Below are 21,948 nucleotides of genomic sequence, written 5' to 3' on the forward strand. Positions count from 1 at the left end.
GTGGGTCTAAACCCTGGCTGCACATTTAGAAAAACCTGGGAAACTTTTAACAATCCCATCACCCTGGTGTCACTGCAGACCAATTAAATCAAAATCTCTGGAGGTGGGCTCCAGGCATTGATATTTTTACAATCTCCTTAGGAGATTCCAGTGCACAGACAGGATGGAGAAGCACTGGCCTAGGGGATTTAATTTTTTTTTTTTTTTTTTTCGCAAACAACGGAAACCTGCTTAAGTAAACCAAGGTGGCAATTTTAAACAAGTGGAATAAGGGCTAACCAGAGCTGGAAAATACCCAAACCCTAGACACTTCTGCCAGTCTCTCATTTTCTCCTTCTGTGGGCACATTTTCTGGTTTCTGCTTTTGTCTGCACATTTGCCTAATCATCTCAGCCTTTACAACCCAACTTATTCTGTTCATTCACTGTTTCTCCGCTGCTTTTTCATTATTTTTGTCTTGTCATCAGACCAACTCCCCCCTCGCAACTCTGTATGGAACACCCACAGCTCAATGATGTCTAGAAGCTGGAGAGATTTTGTTTTCTCCTAAGATTTTAACTTGAAACTATGAGTCAAGGATTCCTCCCTCCCCCCAATAATAAAATTCCTTTTTTTTTTTTTTTTTTTGAAGAGGAAAAAAAAAAAAAACCTAAAATACTCCTCTGCTAACAGGAAATTCACAATGCAATAAGAAAAATTTCCCCCAATAAAATAGTAGCTTTTTGAAGAAAAAGTAAAAGTTAAAGTGCTAGTCTCTCAGTTGATCCCAACTCTTTTTGACTCCGTGGACTGTAGCCTACCAGGCTCCTCTGTCCACGCAGTTCTCCAGGCAAGAATGCTGGGCTGGGCAGCCGTTCCCTTTTCCAGGGCAGTCTTCCCCACCCAGGGGTCAAATCCAGATCTCCCACAAGGCAGGGAGATTCTTCACCATCTGAGCTACCAGGGAAGCCCAGTAGCTTCCTCTTATTTACAATTAAGAGAGAGGGGGGAGAAGAGAAAGAAGGTTAATTTATCAAGAATATCTTCAAGTCCTTTAGTTCTTAAAACTCTCACCTCACGGATGACCCCAACCACCTTGACTCCAGATATCGGTCCTGACATCTCTGCATTCTTCCCTGCTTACATAGCCCATCAACTACCACACCTTATCAGTTCTGACCTACTCTTCAAGAATTAGCTTTCATCTTCTCCCATTATGACTGAGACCATCTACCTATTTGCCCTTTTTATCTTTCTTACATATGTGTGTTTATTTATGGCTCCATGCATGCACCCTGCATGTTCCAGGTCATTCCTGGTGTCAACAGCTTCTTATTCAATCAGTAAACTAAAGGACTTGATCAGATACCAGAAAACAGGCTCGTCTCATCTAACTTCTCAACCAACAACATTGTTGATAGCAATTTATCTGGCCTTAGCTAAAATATTTCCAGAGAACAGAAGTTTTTAAAAGCGTGACACTGCGTTGCAGGACATCTATAGCCACTGAAAGTTATTTCTTGCTGATAATAAATATTCAACAACTGAAATCTAGTTCCATGGTACATATTCTCCTCCCTTTTGCCTTCCTCTGCCATTTGAAATGATAGCAAGCATATTTATTCATGCTTCAGATGGGAGAATTTATAAATTTGGAGGGCTACTCTAGACCCTACTGACCCTTTTCCCCCCTAGGGTAAGTAAGCATCTCCAGTGTTGTTAGTTGATCTGTGTTTATGTGTGTATTAATGCTAAGTCCCTTCAGTCGTAGCCCACCAGGCTCTCTGTCCATGGGACTGTCCAGGCAAGAATACTGGAATGGGTTGCTATGCCCTCCTCCAGGGCATCTTCCTGACCCAGGAACTGAAACCCAGGTCTCTTATATCTCATGGACTGGCAGGTGGATTCTTTACCGCTAGTACCACCTGGGAAGCCTGATCTGTGTTTATAAACATTCCCATTTCCCTGACTTTCTGATTTCAATTTACTGAGGCATCCTAGCTTGTTTTAAAATGCTACACTCAGAAGTGAAAAACACTGTATTAGATATAAATTGACCAGTAGTGAGGTACATCAGACTGATTGCTCTCCTAATGTATGACCACTTTAACTTCTCCAGAAGCAATTTATGATTAATTTTGACATCCATGGCTACTGGTTCATTTTGAGCAAACTGTCATTTAAAACCTACTGCTAAGCTGAATGTCTCTTTCCTTTTGCCACTGTTTTCATCTAATTGTAGGAGCTGCATTTATTCTACTTTAAGCATTTCAATTTCCACGAATTCGGCTCCTTTTGCCACTTACAATTTCCGCTCTTCCTTGTTTGCCGTGCTTTCATTCATCCAAGGTCATTATTACTCTCTGTGCATGTGTGTGTAGCAGCTTCAGTTGTGTCCAACCCTTTGTGACCCCGTGGACTGTAGCCCACCAGGCTCCTCTGTCCATGGGATTCTCCAGGCAAGAATACTGGAGTGGGTTGCCATGCCCTCCTCCAGGGGATCTTCCTGACCCAGGGATTGAACCCATGTCTCTTATGTCTCCTTCATTTGCAGGCAGGTTCTTTACCACTAGCACCAACTAAGAATCCCATTCTCCCCTCAGTTCAGTTCAGTTCAGTTCAGTCGCTCAGTCGTGTCCAACTCTTTGCGACCCCATGAATTGCAGCATGCCAGGCCTCCCTGTTCATCACCAACTCCCGGAGTTCACTCAGACTCACGTCCATCGAGTCCGTGATGCCATCCAGCCATCTCATCCTCTGTCATCCCCTTCTCCTCCTGCCCCAAACCCTCCTGGCATCAGAGTCTTCTCCAATGAGTCAACTCTGCACATGAGGTGGCCAAAGTACTGGAGTTTCAGCTTTAGCGTCATTCCTTCCAAAGAAATCCCAGGGTTCATCTCCTTCAGAATGGACTGGTTGGATCTCCTTGCAGTCCAAGGAACTCTCAAGAGTCTTCTCCAACACCACAGTTCAAAAGCATCAATTCTTCGGTGCTCAGCCTTCTTCAGAGTCCAACTCTCACATCCATACATGACCACAGGAAAAACCTTGACTAGATGGACCTTAGTCGGCAAAGTAATGTCTTAGCTTTTGAATATACTATCTAGGTTGGTCATAACTTTTCTTCCAAGGAGTAAGTGTCTTTTAATTTCATGGCTGCAGTCACCATCTGCAGTGATTTTGGAGCCCCCCAAAATAAAGTCTGACACTGTTTCCACTGTTTCCCCATCTATTTCCCATGAAGTGATGGGACCAGATGCCATGATCTTCGTTTTCTGAATGTTGAGCTTTAAGCCAACTTTTTCACTCTCCTCTTTCACTTTCATCAAGAGGCTTTTTAGTTCCTCTTCACTCTCTGCCATAAGGGTGGTATCATCTGCATATCTGAGGTCTCAATTCTGTATCATTAGCAAATTTGACAAGCACCTTCAGTTACCTACCCTGTGTACTTAACTTATTACGTAAAGACTACATTTCTAGAAACTAAGGAACAAATGTGAGGAAATACCTCAACGAAATTCTGGAACTTCTGTCTCTTTGAAACACAGACGTGTGTATGCATCCTATTTTAATGTTAAGTACACAGAATATACCTCTACAGCTTGATAAATTCTCACAAAATGAACATAGCGTGTGACTGTCAAGCAAACCAAGAGACGGAACACCACACACAACCCAGACACGAGGCCATAATGTAATGTCCTCCTGCCCTCAAGTACAGATATTATTCTCACTTCTTTCAGCATAATAGTTTTGCTGAATGATTTTTGAATGTCATATAAAGGAAATCATACGGTTGTGCTCTTTCATATCTAGCTTGTTCTTCCATTCTCAATCCTGGATGGTATTTTGTTGAATGATTATAGCACAATTTATTAATCAGTTCTACTGCTTACAGATTTAGGCTATGAAAAATAGTGCTGCTGTGTATAGGTTGGCCAAAATTTCTGTTTAGGTTTTTTCCTTAAGATGGTACGGAAAAACCCGAACGAACTTTTTGTTCAACCCAATATATTCTTGCTATCTTCTCATGCCCAATGCATGCATTTCTGTTGGGCAGGTTCTAGATTATGTGTATATTCAGCTTTAGTAGACATTGCCAGATTGTTTTCTATAGTAGCGATATGGCAACATAGTCCCACAGGCTGGGTTCAAGAGTTTCACTTCCGCTGTTTTCTTTTCATGATGTTAGGAGTCTAATAACACATTAGGTGCAGTCACATCTCACTGTGGTTTAATATTTCCTTGATATTGACAGAGGCTGATTACATTTTCATTTGCTTAACAGCCATTTGGAACTTCTTTTTTTGTCCGTTTAAAATTTGAGTTGCTTGTTTTTTTCTTATTGATATGTGTATACATTCTCGATGAATCATTTGTTGGATATATACACTGCACATATATTATTTCACTCTTTGGTTTGCCTTTTCACATTTCTCCTGGTGTTTTTGCTTCAAAAGAAATTCTCAATGAAATGTATCTAGTTTTTTAAATGTTTTTATTTATTTTTAGTTCTTATTTTCATCTTCATTAAGAAATCTTTAAGAACTCTTTCCCAACTCCAAGGTCATACATAGTAACCTATGTTATCCTCAAGTGACTTTATTATTTTATCTTCCATGTTAGGATCTATAATTTATGTGGATACTTTTAAACATATTATGAGGATAAATATTTACTTCTATTTTTCTATATATTTTACATGGGAATTCAAGCCTCCTAAAACCGTCCTTTCCCACTGCACCAGTGTGTGAACTCTGTCATGAATCAAGTGACTGTGAGACTTTCCTTGGAATATTTACTTTTCTCTATTGATCAATTTATGTATTATTTTACCAATAATAATGTCTGTTATTCTTATGAGTTTTTTGCTTTTATGCTATTTTAAATACTGTTTTCCAAGGTTTTTTGTCATCCACAGAGTCAAAGGTTTTAGTGTAGTCAATGAAATATAAGTTAAGTAATTTTCTGGAATTCCCTTGGTTTTTTTATGATCCAGCAAATGTTGACTATTTGGTAATTTCATATTTCATGGCATATAAAATGCTGTTTTAAACTTTAGACTTTTTAGGTACATTTATAGTATTTATAAATGCACTTGATTTTTATATGTTGACATTCTTCCCTGCAATTTTGCAATAGTTTGTATGTATAGATTTTTTATATTCTGAATTTAGCAATCTTTATATAGGGAGATAAAAGACAATTTTATTTACTATTTTAAAATCTTATACTATTTTTTTCTCTTATGTTTGTTTTTCTTTTTCTTCAATTATACCATCAATTACAATTGAATCTTAGTGCCAGGTCTTTTCCCAAATACAGGGATTAAGCATAATATTTCATCAAAAATTATACTATTAACTGTTTTTTAAGTAATGGTTCTTAGGTTAAGGAAATTCTGTCTATAAATGCATATTTTTTTACATTTTTTATTTTTATACAATTTTATAGATTACTTTCCACATACTGTTATTACAAAATATTGGCTATATTCCCTGTGTTTTTCAATATATCCTTGAGCCTATCTTATAAGATTGTTACTTTTTGATCCTGTATGGGTATTGAATTGTATCAAACATTTTTATCCATCTATTATGATTATCATATTAGTTCTTTCTTTAGTCTATAAATGTAGTGAATCACATTTAATTATTTTTGATGTTGAAACAAACTAACTTTGCATTCTAGATTTTAACTAAATATTATGCTGTATAATTTTTTCATTTCTGTTTTGAAATAATTTTAGAAAAGTTCCCAAAATAGGCAATACCCATATATACTTTCCTTGTGGATCAGATGGTAAAGAATCTGCCTGCAATGTGGAAGACCTGAGTTCGATCGCTGGGTGCGGAAGATCCCCTGGAGAAGGGAAAGGCTACCCACTCCAGTATTCTGGCCTGGAGAACTGCATGGACAGAGGAGCCTGGCAGGCTGCAGTCCATGGGGTTGCAAAGAGTCTGACACAACTGAGTGACTAAGCATACACATACATAATTCATCCACTTTCTCCTAATGCTAATGTTTGGCACAATTACAGTACAATTGTCAAAACTGAAGGTTAATATTGGAACACTAGTATAAATGAAATGACAGAGTTCATATGGATTTTACAAGCTTTGCAGACCAGTTTTTTTGTTTGTTTCAAGATTAATCCACAATCCTCTTCGTACTTAGATTTCATATTTCCTTAGTTTCTCCTCTGTGAGAATCCCTTACACATTCTTTGTCTTTCATGACCTCGATGGTTTTATTTTATTTTTTATTTATTTATTTATTTTTTTCAATAGTTCATAAAGATTTTATTTTATTTTATTTTATTTTTTAATCTTTAATTCTTACATGCGTTCCCACACATGAACCCCCCTCCCACCTCCCTCCCCACAACATCTCTCTGGGTGGTTTTAAAGAGTGCTAGTCATTTTTAAACTTTTCTTCAACATGAATTTTGTCAGCACATCTGTTATTGGTGGTGTTTACCTTGGTTACTTGGTGAAGGCAATGTCGGCCAGATTTCTCCGTGGTAAAGTTATTGTTTTTCCTTCAGCAGTTAACATCTTGGAGGAGAGATTTTGACACTATGCAAATAATCCCTTTGCTCCACAAATCTTTCTCATTAATTTTGGCATCCATCTTGCCAGCAATCATTACAGGGGTTCTAATGGTGATTTTCTATTTACTTCATTTTTTCTATATTTATTAATTAGAGTTTGTGTGGAAAAACTATTAAAGCTGATTTCTTTTTTTTCTTTTTAACTGAGGTACAATTGCTTTTCAATGTTATGTCCCCTCCCCCTTGAGACTCCCTGCAAGCCTCCCCCCATCCATATAGGTCAGCACAGAGCACCGAGCTGAGCTCCGTGTGCTATAGAGCAGGTTCCCACTGACTCTGTCTTACACATGGCAGTGTATATATGTTAAACCCAACCTCCCAGTTCATTCCACTCCCTCAACTCCCCTGTGTCCACCTACCCATTCCTTACCTCTGAATCTCTATACCTGCCCTCAGATAGGTTCATCTGTACATTTTCCTAGATGCCACAAATAAGTGTTAATATATGGTATTTGTTTTTCTGATTTTCATTCTGAGTAATAGATTATTGGTCCAGCTACATATAAAAGATCTCATTTAAAACACTTCCTAACACCATACACAAAAATGAACTCAAAATGGATTAAAGCTAAATGTAAAACCTGACACTGTAAAACTCTTAGAGGAAAACATAGACAGTACACCCTTGGACATAAATCACAGCAAGATCTTTTTTGACCCACCTCCTAGAGTAACAAAAATAGAAAGAAAAAGAAACAAATGGGACCTAATTAAACGTAAAATCTTTTGCACAGCAAAGAAAACCATAAATGAGATGAAAAGACAACCCTCAGAATGGGAGAAAATACTTGCAAACAAAGCAACTGACAAAGGATTTATTTCCAAACTGTACAAACTGCTTATGAAACTCAATGTAAAAAAAAAATCAATCAAAAACTGAATGGAAGGTATAAATTGATATTTCTTAAAGGTTATTTCTTATCTCCTCTTCCAGTTTGGACCCTGTCTCCTCCCTCATCATAAGAAAACTTTTCAGAAGAGCTTTACATGAATTATATTTCTTTACATCCTGTTTGACCCTGAGGTCCTTCCAGCCTAACTTCCTCCTTGATAACTCTGCCTGCTGAACTCTTGCTGAAGTCAAAAGTGGTCCCCATGTGTCTGGTTCTGCTAAGTAAACAGTATCTACCTAAGAAAGTTGACATTTTAAGCATATAAGAAACTAGCAGATTTAGTTTCTCCTTTGTTTGGTCATTGCAGGTCTTCTGTGATTTCCATGGCCACTCCCAAAAGAAGAATGTGTTCCTTTATGGCTGTAGCATCAAAGAGACCTTGTGGCAAGCAGAGGCTACTGTAGGCACATCAAATCTCTCGGAAGATGTCAGCTACCGGGTAAGTCATTAGGGGGATGACATCAAAAATTTTATGTCCAGATTCTCGCCTTTGAGACATGTCGCAACCATTATTTTCCTGAATAAGAATTTTTATTATTTTAACTATAGGATTATAGTACAAGCAGGTTGAAGGCATGTGTAGCTTTTCCTCACTTTTGATGAATAATGGCTTCCTGCCTGGCTACTCTCAATTTTTTTTTTTTTTCTGTATGATGTGATATAGTGCATAGAATTGGAGATAGGAAACCTCATTTTAATTCCTGACTCTGTAACTATTACTGTGTGACTATGATCCATTAACATCACCTCTCTGAATCACCATTCTGTCACCTGTGGATAATGAAAATACTGCCCCTGTTACATATTTAGGAAGGAACGAAATGATACTGAATTGGAAAGGATCTTAAATAAATATGAAGGGATGAAAAAAATTAAGGCATTTCACCATCCACATTCCTCTGTGTGAGCATGCTATAAAAAGTAGACAGTGATCCACTGAACCTAATTCTCTATTTTTCTGGGTTCCAGTAGCTAGAGGTCAGCTATCCCCACACTGAAGCCAGATGAGGTTAAGGAGGCGGGAAGGAAGGACATCTTCCTGTTGGGATAAAGTGGACAAGCTGCTGCTTACTGGGTATTAGGAAGACGTAGAAGAGGTCAAGGTATCAAAAAAATAAAAATAAAAATTGACCTCTCTTTCAAATTTATACAGGAAAAGGAAAACATGACTGTGTTGGAAAAACCTGGTTCTCCTCCTCTGTCTTTCTCCTTTCCTTTTACACAGAATGCTTCATTTCTCACACTGTTGCTTTAGTTGCTAAGTCATGTCCACTCTTTGTGACCCCATGGTCTCTAGCCTGCCAGGCTCCTCTGTCCATGGGATTTCCCAGGCAAGAATACTGGAGTGGGTTGCCATTTCCTTCTCCGTGGAATCTTCCTGACCCAGGGATCGAACCCATGTCTCCCGCATCTTCTGCACTGGCAGGCAGATCCTTTACCACTGTGCCACCTGGGAAGCCCATTTCTGACACTGCTGAGGATCAGATATTTGCATTTTCCCCTCCACCAGGCAGTTCTGTGACAACACCTGAGTGTCTCACAGTTTCACTGGGTGCTAACACTGTCTACCTGGAGATAACATCAGATCTCCCAGGTTAAGGGCTCAGTTCCAGGAGACATCCCCTCACTTCAGATGCCAATTGCAAGTGGTCGGTCCCCAGGTTATCCACAACTCCTGTCTGACTCGGCTACAAATCAAGGGTTTCCATGATCTCCTCCCCTTTGGGTCTGATTATTTCCTAGAATAGTTCATAGTATTCAAAGGAACACTTACTCACATTTCCCAGTTTAGTTAAGGATATGCTAAAGGATACAGGTTTTTGACTTAGAACAGTGCACAAAGTGAGAGTCTCCAGTTAAGTTTCATTGAGGACAAAATGAGGACTATAGCTTGGGAGACAGCAACCCAGTTAATTCCGCAAAACTGCTCCAGAGAGGCAAGAGGGAAAGTCAGCATATATGTGATTTTCAGTTCATTTCAGTTCAGTCGCTCAGTCGTGTCTGACTCTTTGCAACCCCATGAATCACAGCACGCCAAGCCTCCCTGTCCATCACCAACTCCCGGAGTTCACTCAGACTTGCGTTCATTGAGTCAGTGATGCCATCCAGCCATCTCATCCTCTGTCATACCCTTCTCCTCCTGCCTCCAATCCCTCCCGGCATCAAAGTCTTTTCCAATGAGTCAACTCTTCACATCAGGTGGCCAAAGTACTGGAGTTTCAGCTTTAGCATCATTCCTTCCAAAGAAATCCCAGGGTTGATCTCCTTCAGAATGGACTGGTTGGATCTCCTTGCAGTCCAAGGGACTCTCAAGAGTCTTCTCCAACACCACACTTCAAAAGCATCAATTCTTCGGCACTCAGCCTTCTTCACAGGCCGACTCTCACATCCATACATGACCACTGGAAAAACCATAGCCTTGACTAGATGGACCTTAGTCGGCAAAGTAATGTCTCTGTTTTTGAATATGCTATCTAGGTTGGTCATAACTTTTCTTCCAAGGAGTAAGCGTCTTTTAATTTCATGGCTGCAATCACCATCTGCAGTGATTTTGGAACCCCCCAAAATAAAGTCTGACACTGTTTCCACTGTTTCCCCATCTATTTCCCATGGAGTGATGGGACCGGATGCCATGATCTTCGTTTTCTGAATATTGAGCTTTAAGCCAACTTTTTCCCTCTCCTCTTTCACTTTCATCAAGAGGCTTTTTAGTTCCTCTTCACTTTCTGCCATAAGGGTGGTGTCATTCGCATATCTGAGGTTATTGATATTTCATACATACAATCAAACATCTTTTTTTTTTTTGCAGAAGTTTTCTGCTAGTCATGAGAAGAATCGTCACCATGAAGAATTTTAGTGCTTTTGTAGATATGAAGAGATACAATAATTGAGTTCATAAAATTGCAGTAGCTCATGATTTAATCCTTGTAGAACTGGATGGCAAGTGGCAAACTGTCACTAACAAGATAAACAGCCATTTAAAAAGATATATAGATATGAGAGGGTCCCAAGTTTCTGTAAGTGTGGACCTGCACTGGGGATGCATTACTTTCCAGTGTATGGAAGAATTCACCAACCTGGAAGCTCCCCAACTTGCATTCTATTTGGATTTTATGGAAACTTCTTCACATGGGCTTGATCATTTATTAACTCCATCTCTAACCTTTCTCTCTTTCACAGAGAAGTAGTGATCAGCCCTGATCCAGGAGCGATTCAGGAACTCACCCAGAGTCACCTTATTAGAAGAAAATATGCTCCTACCATTCTTATCACATAGGAATTTACAAATGTTTTAGGAATCTCATGTCAGAACTGGGAATGAAGAACCAATATATATAGTTCTTACTGCAATTATGATATCACAATTATGATGGTACCAACCTCTTCTTAGGGGTGTCCCTTGTGGCTTAGATAGTAAAGAATCTGCTTGCCATGCAGGAGACCCAGGTTCAAGTCCCACTCCAGTATTCTTGCCTAGAAAATTCCATTGACAGAGGAGCCTGGCGGGCTACAGTCCATGGTGCCGCAGAGAGTCTTTCACAACTGAGAGACTACACTTTCACTTTCAACCACTTATTATTCTAGATATATGAATTTACTGAATATGAAATACCTTCAGAGTTAGTGAGTATGAAAAGGGGGAAAAAACCCACCAAGCTTCTGTCTCACCTGAAAATACTTCCCCTGTGTCCTGAATTGTTCCCCCCTCTTCATTTGTGCCTATAGAAGCATAACTGCTATTGATCACTAGAATTCCCCTAAGGCTGTTAATGCAGAAACAGCAGCTTATCTCCCATGTCCTATTTGCTCTAAGGCTCAACCAGAGTACTTGTGATAAACCTCAAGAAGCTTAACTGCATAATCTTACTTAGGAAACTAGCTTGGATTAAAACATTTCATCTTATCAGGTCATGCTGACCTATATAAAATTATCTCCTATGAGTAGTACATCTTAAATTAAAGAATCTATACTATCCAGCCTTAAATATAGAATCACCACGAATTTTTGCTCTCTTTTTCCAAGAAAAAGTTAACAATATTCATAGATAATGATAAAACTTGCATCATTTCCTAGGTGGCACAGTGGTAAAGAATCCATCTGCCAATGCAGGAGACATAAGAGATGCAGGTTCTATCCTTGTGTCAGGAAGATGCCCTAGAGGAGGAAATGGCAACCCACTTCAGTATTCTTGCCTGGAAAAATTCCATGGACAGAGGATTCTGGTGGGCTACAGGCCATGGGTCGAAGAGTCAGACATGACTGAGAACACACACACAATAAAACTTACCCCCAATACTTGTGATGATTAAATGAATTAATGAATGCAGAATGTATAGTTAGCATTCAGTGAAAAGCTATTACAATATCAATGTTTTGGAAACTGAAATTAGGTTTAAGACACAGAGAAAGTGTCAGGGGAAGAGTTGAATGTTCCAAGCCTTCTTTCCTCACTCAAGCTGGGGGATGCTAGGAATCACCGCAATAAGTCTCCAGTGGGTCAATTCATGTGTAGAGTTCATCAATTTCCTAATCATTTAAAAACAAAACATATCAAACCACCTCCAGCTATCCTAGCTATCATCATCTTCATTGCTCACCCTGACCTAGATCCATCTGCATAAAATCAAAAGGGAAATAGAAAGACTTTACTGTGAATGAGATGGTGTGGCACCCATTATTTAATGAATGGATAAATTGCCACTGTAGAAGTGTAAAAGGATGTTCCCATTGAACTTCATAAATTTCACATCTTCCAGGCTCCAAGGCTCCAGTAAAGGGATCATAGATTATGGAGTTTTCCAAATTCATGCCATTAATAGAGTGTGTGATTTTTTGGAGAGAGATTATACTAGCTAAGAAAAGAAGAGTCACTTAATTTAAGAAAGGAGAGATCATTTAAATGATGTCAGATTAAACTTTTTGCAACAAGGCAAAGCACTGATAAATTGAAATTATATTCAAGTATTCTCAAACACTTTAGTTGATAGAATAAACCTACCTAAGGAGGCAAAACAGCTGTATTCAGGAAACTAAAAGATGCTGATGAAAGAAATCAACGATGACACAAAAAGATGGGGTGATATACCATGTTCTAGGATTGGAAGAATCAATATTGTGAAAATGACTATACTACTCAAAAGCAATCTACAGATTCAATGCAATCCCTATCAAATTACCAATGGCTTTTTTCACAGAACTAGAACAAAACATTTTACAATTTGTATGGAAACAGTGGAAACAGTAGCTGACTTTATTTTTCTGGGCTCCAAAATCACTGCAGATGGTGATTGCAGCCATGGAATTAAAAGACGCTTACTCCTTGGAAGGAAAGTTATGACCTACCTAGACACTATATTAAAAAGCAGAGGCCTTACTTTGTCAACAAAAGTTCGTCTAGTCAAGGCTATGGTTTTTCCAGTGGTCATGTATGGATGTGAGAGTTGGACTATAAAGAAAGCTGAGTGCTGAAGAAGTGATGCTTTTGAACTGTGGTGTTGGAGAAGACTCTTGAGAGTCCCTTGGACTGCAAGGAGATCCAACTAGTCCATCCTAAAGGAGATCAGTCCTGGGTGTTCATTGGAAGGACTGATGCTGAAGCTGAAACTCCAATACTTTGGCCACCTGATGCAAAGAGCTGACTCATTGGAAAACACCCTGATGCTGGGAAAGATTGAGGGCAGGAGGAGAAGGGGACAACAGAGGATGAGAATGGTTGGATGGCATTACTGACTTGATGGACATGGGTTTGGGTAGACTCCGTGAGTTGGTGATGGACAGGGAGGCCTGGCATGCTGTGGTTCATGGGCTCACAAAGAGTTGGACACGACTGAGCAACTGAAATGAACTGAACTGAACTGATGGAAACAAAAATGACCACAAATAGCCAAAGCAATCTTGAGAAAGAAAAACATAGCTAGAGGGATCAGATTCCCTGACTTCAGACTATACCAAGCTATAGTTTTCAATACAGTATTGTACAGACTCAAAACTAGAAATGTTCTCTTTATGTCTATTTAAGCAGTCATTAAAAAGCTTAGATAAGCAGATTCTATTTTTTTCCAGTGAATAGTTTATGAAGTACTCCCTATAAGCAGCACTGATCCATGTGCAGAGAAGATACAGACCTGCTCTCATGGAACTTCTAGGCTTCAGGAGAGATTGAAAATAAGCAACTAGTTACATACAGAAAATTATGATGAACACTTTGAAGGAAAAAAACAGTGTGAGGGATCATGGGAAAAGAGGGACAAGAAAAATGGGTACTAAGTCGTGTATGACTTTCAGCCACATGGACTGTAGCCCACCAGGCTCCTCTGTCCATGGAATTTTCAGGCAAGAATGCAGGAGTGAGCAGATATTTCCTGCTCCAGGTGATCTTCCAATCCAACATCGAGCCCACGTCTCCTGTGTCTCCAACTTTCGCAGGAGGAGTCTTTACTACTACTGCCACCTGGGAAGCCCCAGGAGTGGATGAGTGAGCACGTGAAAGTCTCCCTGTCGTGCCCAACCCTGTGACTGCATGGATTGGAGCCTGCCAGGCTCCTCTATTCACGGAATTCTCCAGGCCAGAATACTGAAGTGGGTAGCCATTCCCTCCTCTAAGGGATCTTCCCAATCCAGGGATTGGACCCAAGTCTCCCTCATTACAAGTGGATTCTTACCATCTGAGCCACTAGGGAAGCCCAGGAATACTGGAGTGGGTAGCTTATCCCTTCTCCAGTGCATCTTCCTGACCCAAGGATTGAACTGTAGTCTCCTGAATTACAAGAGGATTCTTTACCAGCTGAACTACCAGGGAAGCCCCCAAGAGTAGATAGATGAAATCAATTAGGAGGAATTGGAGAAACTCTGAGGATAACATTAACACGTCATTTCCCTTAAAATTATGATGCTATAGGTCTGGAGCCTATGTAGGAACTTAGAGATCATAGTAGATTACATTAATAAACACATTAATATATACTGATGTCAAATGTTTTTATAATTAGTTATATTAATCCTTATATTAATATAATAGCTATGTTAAGCATGGGGACAGCAAGAACCAGAGATATTAAGAGATTTGCTCAATGTTCTAGAAACAAACAAAAACTGCATTTCTTGAAAAATAGTTCCTTAATTCACATTCTTATCCATTTGTTCTGCTTCTCCACCTTCTCCCAGGAATTTGTCCAAAGACTGACATCATACCATTTCTTATCTAATCTATATACTTTTTTTTACTATGTGCTAATTTTTGGAGATTTTGCTAACACTGAAGTGAGAGAACCCTCTGCGTTCATATCATAAAATTTCTGAACTGTCCAAGTGTATTATTGGTATACTATCAACTCTGGATGCCATCCTTGGGGTCCGGGAAGGTCCAGGGACTAGTCGTCCCCTCTCTGTAGATAGACTAGGGTCTATCGATGCCTTCTGGCTTCCCTGGCGGTATGGTGGTAAAGAACCTGCCTCCCAATGCAGGAGAGGCAAGAGGCGCAGGTTCGATCTCTGGGTCAGGAAGGTCCCCTGAAATTGGAAAGGGCAACCTGCTCTGGTATTCTTGCCTGGAAAATCCCAATGACAGAGTAATCTGGTGGGTACAGTCCATGGGGTTGCAGAGAGTCGGACGTGACTAAAACGACTGCTCACATGCGCAGGACATACAGTTACCTTTAAATGGAAATTAAGTGATCTCACATGGTATGTACGAATCCAAGGGGTATGGATTTTTATAAGTTTTATAATTGCCCCAACTTCAGATTTATAGATCAGAAGATGAGATTGAAAAGTTCATTTTGGCAGTTATACTCTTTCAGGAAACAAAGTAACTTTATATGTGTTCCTGCTTAAGAAGCACCAGTGGTCCGTATGTCTTAGATAAGTGAAAATCCAGCCAGAAAACAGGGAGTCTGGGTTGAGCCACTCTCTAAATTTCAGGTCCCTGTGAAGTCTGTGGCTTCCCATGGGGCTCAGCACCGTAATGTATGAGGCTGCGTACATGTTGCAACATTGGTTCATAGTGATGCAGGAAGATGAGGTTGAAAGATCATAGTTTTTGGAGTTGGCCATGTTGGCATTTGGATCCCATCCCACCCACTTCATAGTTGAACTTAAGCTAATTCTTTCTGAGTTTTTAAAGCTTTAGTTTCCTCATCTTTAAAATGAAAAAAAAAGGGGCTTCCCAAGTGGCACAGTGGATAAGAATCTGCCTGCCAATGTTGGAGACCCAGGTAGGATCCCTGGGTTAGGAAGATCTCCTGGAGAAAGATACGGAAGCCCACTCCAGTATTCTTGCCTGGAGAATCCCATGGACAGAGGAGCCTGGTGAGCTATATAGTCAGTGGGGTCACAAAGAGTCAGACATGACTTAGCAACTAAACAGTAACAATAACTACAGGAAAGGATTTAAAAATTGGTACTCAATACTTAGGACTGATATAAGATTTACAGTTGCATATATTAAGTGTTTGATATATTCAAATGCTTAATACTAAGAAGTTATTATTTTTTTTAAATGATGCCTAAATACAATCCTCTACAACTCCCCATAATTTGATTTTCTTAATTGTAGACTCTTCCCAAAATCCTTGATAAACTCGCACCAGCGTTTACCATGAGCAGTTGCAGCTTCCTTGTGGAGAAATCTCGGGCCTCCACAGCCCGGGTAGTGGTGTGGAGAGAGATGGGCGTGTCCAGAAGCTACACCATGGAGAGCAGCTACTGTGGTTGCAACCAGGGTCCCTATCAGGTATGTGAGGCTGTGGGATACCTCTGCTTTCTGTCCAGCAGCAATGCACTGTGATCGAGAGCTATTGCATACCCATTGATCCTTCTGTCTAGTCTGAAAGAGGAAGAAGTCTCCAGAAAGTCTGGCCTAGCACCCTTGATCTTGCAGAAGAACTAGTTCAATGAATGCTTTCCCTGGCAGCACAATCTGTGTTGATCCTGGAAGCAATCTGTGGCTGCCTGCTGATTTGGTATTTCAATCATCTGCCCTCTCCGGCAAGTGGTAGGGAGCCACCTCAGACAGGCACCCCTGCCTTTCATGGAACCTCTTCCTGGCCCTGTTTTATGTATGAGAACATTTTCTTTCCTTTTGCAACACACAGACCAGTCCCCGATGCATCATCAGGAAAAGGCACAGCTCAGGGCGTCGATGTTGTCGAACATATGTGGTTGGTGTTTCTCTGTCTTTTGTGTTCAGCGGCTCTCTGTTATCCTGCTGTTGCAGAGCAGACAGAAGTGTGTGCCCAATGCGGGTCTCCCCGAGATGAGTGGGCCTGGGACTCATGTCTCAACGGTGAAGGAAAGGGCTGGAATGAATCATACTCTTCCTGCAGCTGTATTGTCTGTATGAGCAGCTGGGTAGCTCTGAGAGCTGCCTGTCCCACTGCCCCGCTGCTGCTGCTGCTGCAAAGTCACTTCAGTCGTGTCTGACTCTGCGACCCCATAGACGGCAGCCCACCAGGCTCCCCCGTCCCTGCTAGAGGAGCATAAAAAAGGGGCATGGTGACAGTGCCAGGGCTCTTTTTTTTATGTGTTAGGCAAGATGACAGACTACTCCTGGGTAACTTCTATTGAACCCTAAGGATTCCTGGACCTTGCCAGCGTTAAAGCCCACCACGTTGGCTTTGATCCTCTCCTGGAACCATTAGGAAGCACTTGGCGTCTCCATGATCCGGTGCTTGTAGAAATCTGTTAGCCATCAAAGGCAGTTCAGGGAGTGACAGGTGGGTGATGAACATTATCTAACTTCCCATCTGCTCAGAGATATTTTTCAACATAGGGCTCCTGACTAACCAGTTTGACCTATCAATTCTGTTAAATCGTCAGTTTGTCTATAAACAGTGGCCTGAAAGAATTGTTGTTATTACTGAATTAATAAACGATGAGAATGAGTTAATCTTTATTTATAAATATCAATCCAATTCAGAGTAAAGACCTCACTCTTCCAGCTAATGGCAGTGTTGTACAGTGCTTGCCTCTATAAACCTCTATGTTTCATGTATGAAATGCAGATACTATAAAAGATTCCTCTCCTTCCTGATAACCCTGGAGGAGGAAATGGCAGCCCACTGCAGTATTCTTGCCTGGAGAATCCCATGAACACAGGAGCCTGGCGGGCTCCAGTGCATGGGGTCACTAAGAGTCAGACACGACTGAGCGACTGAGAACAGCCTCAGGCTCCTTCCTGCTAGGCAACATTTTTGTAAAGGTCAAAAGAAAATACATAAACAAATGTACTTGGGGGGTTATTGCATTAGGATTATGTTCACTCTCTTGACATTCAAAACCCATAGGATTGGAAAAAAAAAAAGCCTGGGCTATTGTGACTCAAGACGTTATGCTTATTAGACTTGTGCCTCTCTTGCTGAATGCTTCTCGATGGAAACGGGCCAGTCACTTGTTTAAAAGACAACTCCATGCATCCCTCACAGATTTATTGGATTGGTGACTTTCATTGACTTTGTTTCTCCAAGCACCAATTCAGGCTAACAGCTTCTAGTCACATAAGTATCAGTGCCATTCACAATAAATCAACCAGACACTCAAAGGCCCTCGGAGCTGTTGTTTGAAAACTAAATGACTCATAGGTTCAGGCCCTCACCAACACTCCATCTTTCAGGCAACATACACGGTGGCGGTTGGAAATGACAAACAGTGAAAGAAGCTTGCCCAGTGGGATGGCTTTCAGATATGGACTCAGCATTTGTCCTGTGAAATTTTCCACATGGCCTTTGCATGGAGTCTCTATAAGGAAGGATGGAAAAGGAATTGGCTTAGAGAAAAGTCCTAACAGTGCCAGACCTGGCTTTGCTTTTAAGATCCTATTCTGCATATGAAACACCTCTCTGAAAGGGTTGGTTTTCCCTTTCCCTTTGTTTTTCTGTTCTTACAAATGTTGTTGTGTAACTGAGCAGAATTGCAGACTGCACAAGAGGACGGTGAGTAATTTTACATATTGGGGGGGGGCACCCTGGGGAGAGGAAGTTAGCCCAGAGTTGGGTGTTTCAGTGATTTTTGTCTGAGGTATATAATGAAATCTATGAGCTATAAAGCTGTATAGAAATTTCCATCCTGAGCATACTGCAAATGATTTTTGTACTTTGAGAAGCTGAATCCCAGTTGAGTCCCGAGGTTATTATTCTAAGGTCATCTTTCCATTTTTTTTTGTTTAGCATTACCATTTATCCAAAGATGGAGGGTGCTTAAATATCCCCATGAGGGGCATTCCATCCTTCCTTCATCAGAATATAAGTATTTTTGCAGTTTCTCTGGTTAATGCAGCTTTAAAATAGTTCCAATCATTTCTCTCAGCACACTAAGTATCTGATTTGTTAGTATTGAAATGAAATATCATTTCTTACAGTGACATTTATGTTGGAACAACATTGAAGCATATAAACTCTCACCTTCTAATAATTATTAATACTATGATATTTTCCCTTCTATTTTCAGGTCTATAGTTGACGAATGTTGAAAAAAAAATTCTCCTGATTTATTTTTCTTCTTTTGAAACATAGCCTCTACTGCTAGGTTATATGCTCTGATCCATAATTTGTATTTAATGTGGAGGTCTCACCCACTGAGAGATTTTCTTAATGTCTTTGGACTGGCCCAAAGCTGTGGAGACTGTTGAGAGGAAAAGCCAAAGTGGAATGAGGCATCCTTTGTAGGCTTCTTTTTTACGTCACTCAGCCTACGTGGACAGCTGTGTGCTTTACACTGAGAGTTTGTGACTTGGGGGTCACATGCATGGTGTATTTGCATATGCTAAAACTTATGACTGGGTCCCTGGGGGCTGCTTGTGGCTTAGGAGGCTAATGTGAACACTCCCACCCAAACAGGCTGTTGACAGGCTCCTTGGCAGTGTTGCTGACTCCTGGGATGGCCAGGAGGGTCTTAGTCAGAGGTAGGACAGAAGATGGGTGACTCAGCTGAGGTTTGAAGAGTGACTCAGCTGAGGTTTGAAGAGTGACTCAACTGTGTGTTGACAAGCGCTGCCTGCCAGCCGCTCGCCCTGTATTGTGGACTCCCCAGCTATCCATCCTCTTTACCACTCACAGAGAGATATTTCAGATAACCCCAGCCTATTCAAATCATCTGCCCATTACCCATCATCATGTTTTAAAAAAATCCAAATTCCTCATCATAAGGGAGGCCGACTCCTCACCATCAGTGTAAGCCTTTGACAGCCTCCTCATTCATTATTTTTAAAGATTTTTTAACGCCTTTTTAACATTTATTTTTAACCGAAGAATAGTTACAATATTGTGTTGGTTTCTGACATACATCAACATGGATCAGTCTTGGGTACACATATGTCCCCTCCCTCGGGCCTCTTTCCCACTTCCCACTCCCTCCCACGCCTCTAGATTGTCAGAGAATCCCAGTTTCAGTTCCTTGAGTCATGCCGCAAGTTCCCACTAGCTATCTATATATATGCTTAGAATCTATGTTTCCATTGCTACTCTTTTTTTTAAAGATTTTTTTGGATGTGGATCATTTTTAAAGGCTCTATTGAATTTGTTACAGTATTGCCTCTGGTTTAGGCTTTTCGGTTTTTTGGCGGTGAGGCAGGTGGGATCTTACTTAGCTCCTCAATCAGGAATTGAACCTGGACCCCCTGCATTGGAGGGTGAAGTCTCAATCAGTTCCCATCCCTCCTCATTCACTTTTTTACACCCAGTGTCTTCTTTAGTATGGAATAGGTGTTATGTATGTATGTTGTCTCACCAATAAATGGGTAAGTGAACGAATAAATGGTGATTTCCGGGTAGGGTCAGGTGATTTTCCTTTGTCCATGGATAACTAGAAAAAGGAGATGAAATCCCCACCACGGTCTAAATGTGATTAGAAGCCATTCTATAATTTGACTTTAAGAGTTGTAATTCATGGAAATGGAAAGTGTGTGGGTGAGAGAGGGAAATGAATAAGAATGCAACTCAGACTTCTCAGGCCTGTCACTATGTACTTGACTTCAGAGCATCTAATGGATTCGTTCCCCAAGTCCAGGTGTGGAATTACACATGGCCACATTCTAATAACAGATGAGGGTTAGACAGAAAGACATCCACCTGTGCATGTGGGAGATGCTGTGAGGCACCTCCTAAATCCCCTTGGAGAGATGCTGATTCCCCATTGGCTCACAGCTGTGTCCATCACCAGAAATTGCCTAGAGCTGGTAGAAGTTGCTTTGACCAAAGCCCTGGCTTCTCTGTGTGAGCCTGCATCCAACAGCTGGTCTATGTGGGGGTCCAGTGCCTGGCCCAGTTGGGAAAACCCCAAAGGGGGGGCATTCCAACTCCAGAAGTCCATGTAGGGTCATCTGGACCTCAGTTGCAATTGCGTTGGAGTTCAGCCTCCTCCTCAGCCCAAGCCTGCTCTTCTCACCACTCACAGGTGGGATTATGTCATGTGTCCCCCTTCCCCTGCAATCCTTCTGCAAAACAGCTTGTAACAGTATTTCACAAAGGCTTCAATTAGGAAACATAAATGTTGGAATGAAGCACCTGGGCTGTTGAAGATAGGTTGATATGGATGAATTTCATGTAAAAATTAAATCATCTCAACTTGGCTTTCAAGGCTCCCAGTGCTCTTATTCAACAGCCCTCTCTGTCCGTGGGGTTTCCCAGCCAAGAGTACTGGAGTGGGGTAGCCCCTGGGATAGAACTCGCATCTCCCACATTGGTAGGTGGGTTCTTTACTGCGGAGCCAACAGGGAAGCCCCTCACACTGGTGGTCTACTGCTGTGTGGTCCAGAAGGGAGGTTGAGTTATATTGGTTTCCCATGGCTACCTTATGAATTACCAAAAATGAACAGGGCTTCCCAGGTAGCTCAGGCGGTACAGAATCTGCCTGCAATTCAGGAGACATGGGTTCGATCCCTGGGGTGGGAACATCCTCTGGAGAAGGGAATGGAGCCCACTCCAGTATTCTTGCCTGGAGCATTCTTGCCTGGAAAGAGGAGCCTGGAGGGCTGTGGTCCATGGGGTCACAAGGAGTTGGACATAACTGAGTGACTAACACTTTCAGGGGCTTAAAACAGCACATATTTATTCTGTAACACTTCTGGAGGCGAGAAGTCCACCATTATGGGGTTAGAAACACCATGTTTTCTCTGAAAGCCCTAGGGAAGAATCGGGCTGATGGCTTTCTTTTCACTTCTGATGTTTCCTGGCCTGTAGGTGCATCACTCCAATCTCATTTCCATCTTCTCCACTTGTCTGACTCTGTCTCCATGTCGTCTCTCCTTTTCTTATAGGAACACCAGTTATATTGCATTTGGGACCCACACTCCTCCAGTATGACTGCATCTAAACCAATTACGTTTCCAGCAACCCTATTTCTGGATCAGGTCACATTGTGCAGTTCTTGGAATGACACTGACTTGGGGGAGACATTATTTAATCTAGTGCACTGGGTCAGACAAGAAAGTACAGAATAGTTAGATCTAAGAACCGAAAAGAGCTTTTTAT

At 41.0% G+C, this 21,948-nt stretch overlaps 1 protein-coding gene across 1 annotated transcript in view; it reads left to right on the forward strand.

The window, feature by feature from the left end:
* The window catches only part of AGBL1 (ATP/GTP binding protein like 1), an 843,984-nt gene that overhangs the window by 440,130 nt on the left and 381,906 nt on the right, over window positions 1-21,948 (forward strand). Inside the window, exons 18-19 of the mRNA XM_018066611.1 lie at window positions 7,793-7,924; window positions 16,041-16,217. Coding sequence (XP_017922100.1) covers window positions 7,793-7,924; window positions 16,041-16,217 — 309 coding nt within the window. The remainder of the gene's footprint in view (window positions 1-7,792; window positions 7,925-16,040; window positions 16,218-21,948) is intronic.

Source organism: Capra hircus, chromosome 21 (genome assembly GCF_001704415.2).
Source record: "Capra hircus breed San Clemente chromosome 21, ASM170441v1, whole genome shotgun sequence".
Lineage (NCBI taxonomy): Eukaryota > Metazoa > Chordata > Mammalia > Artiodactyla > Bovidae > Capra > Capra hircus.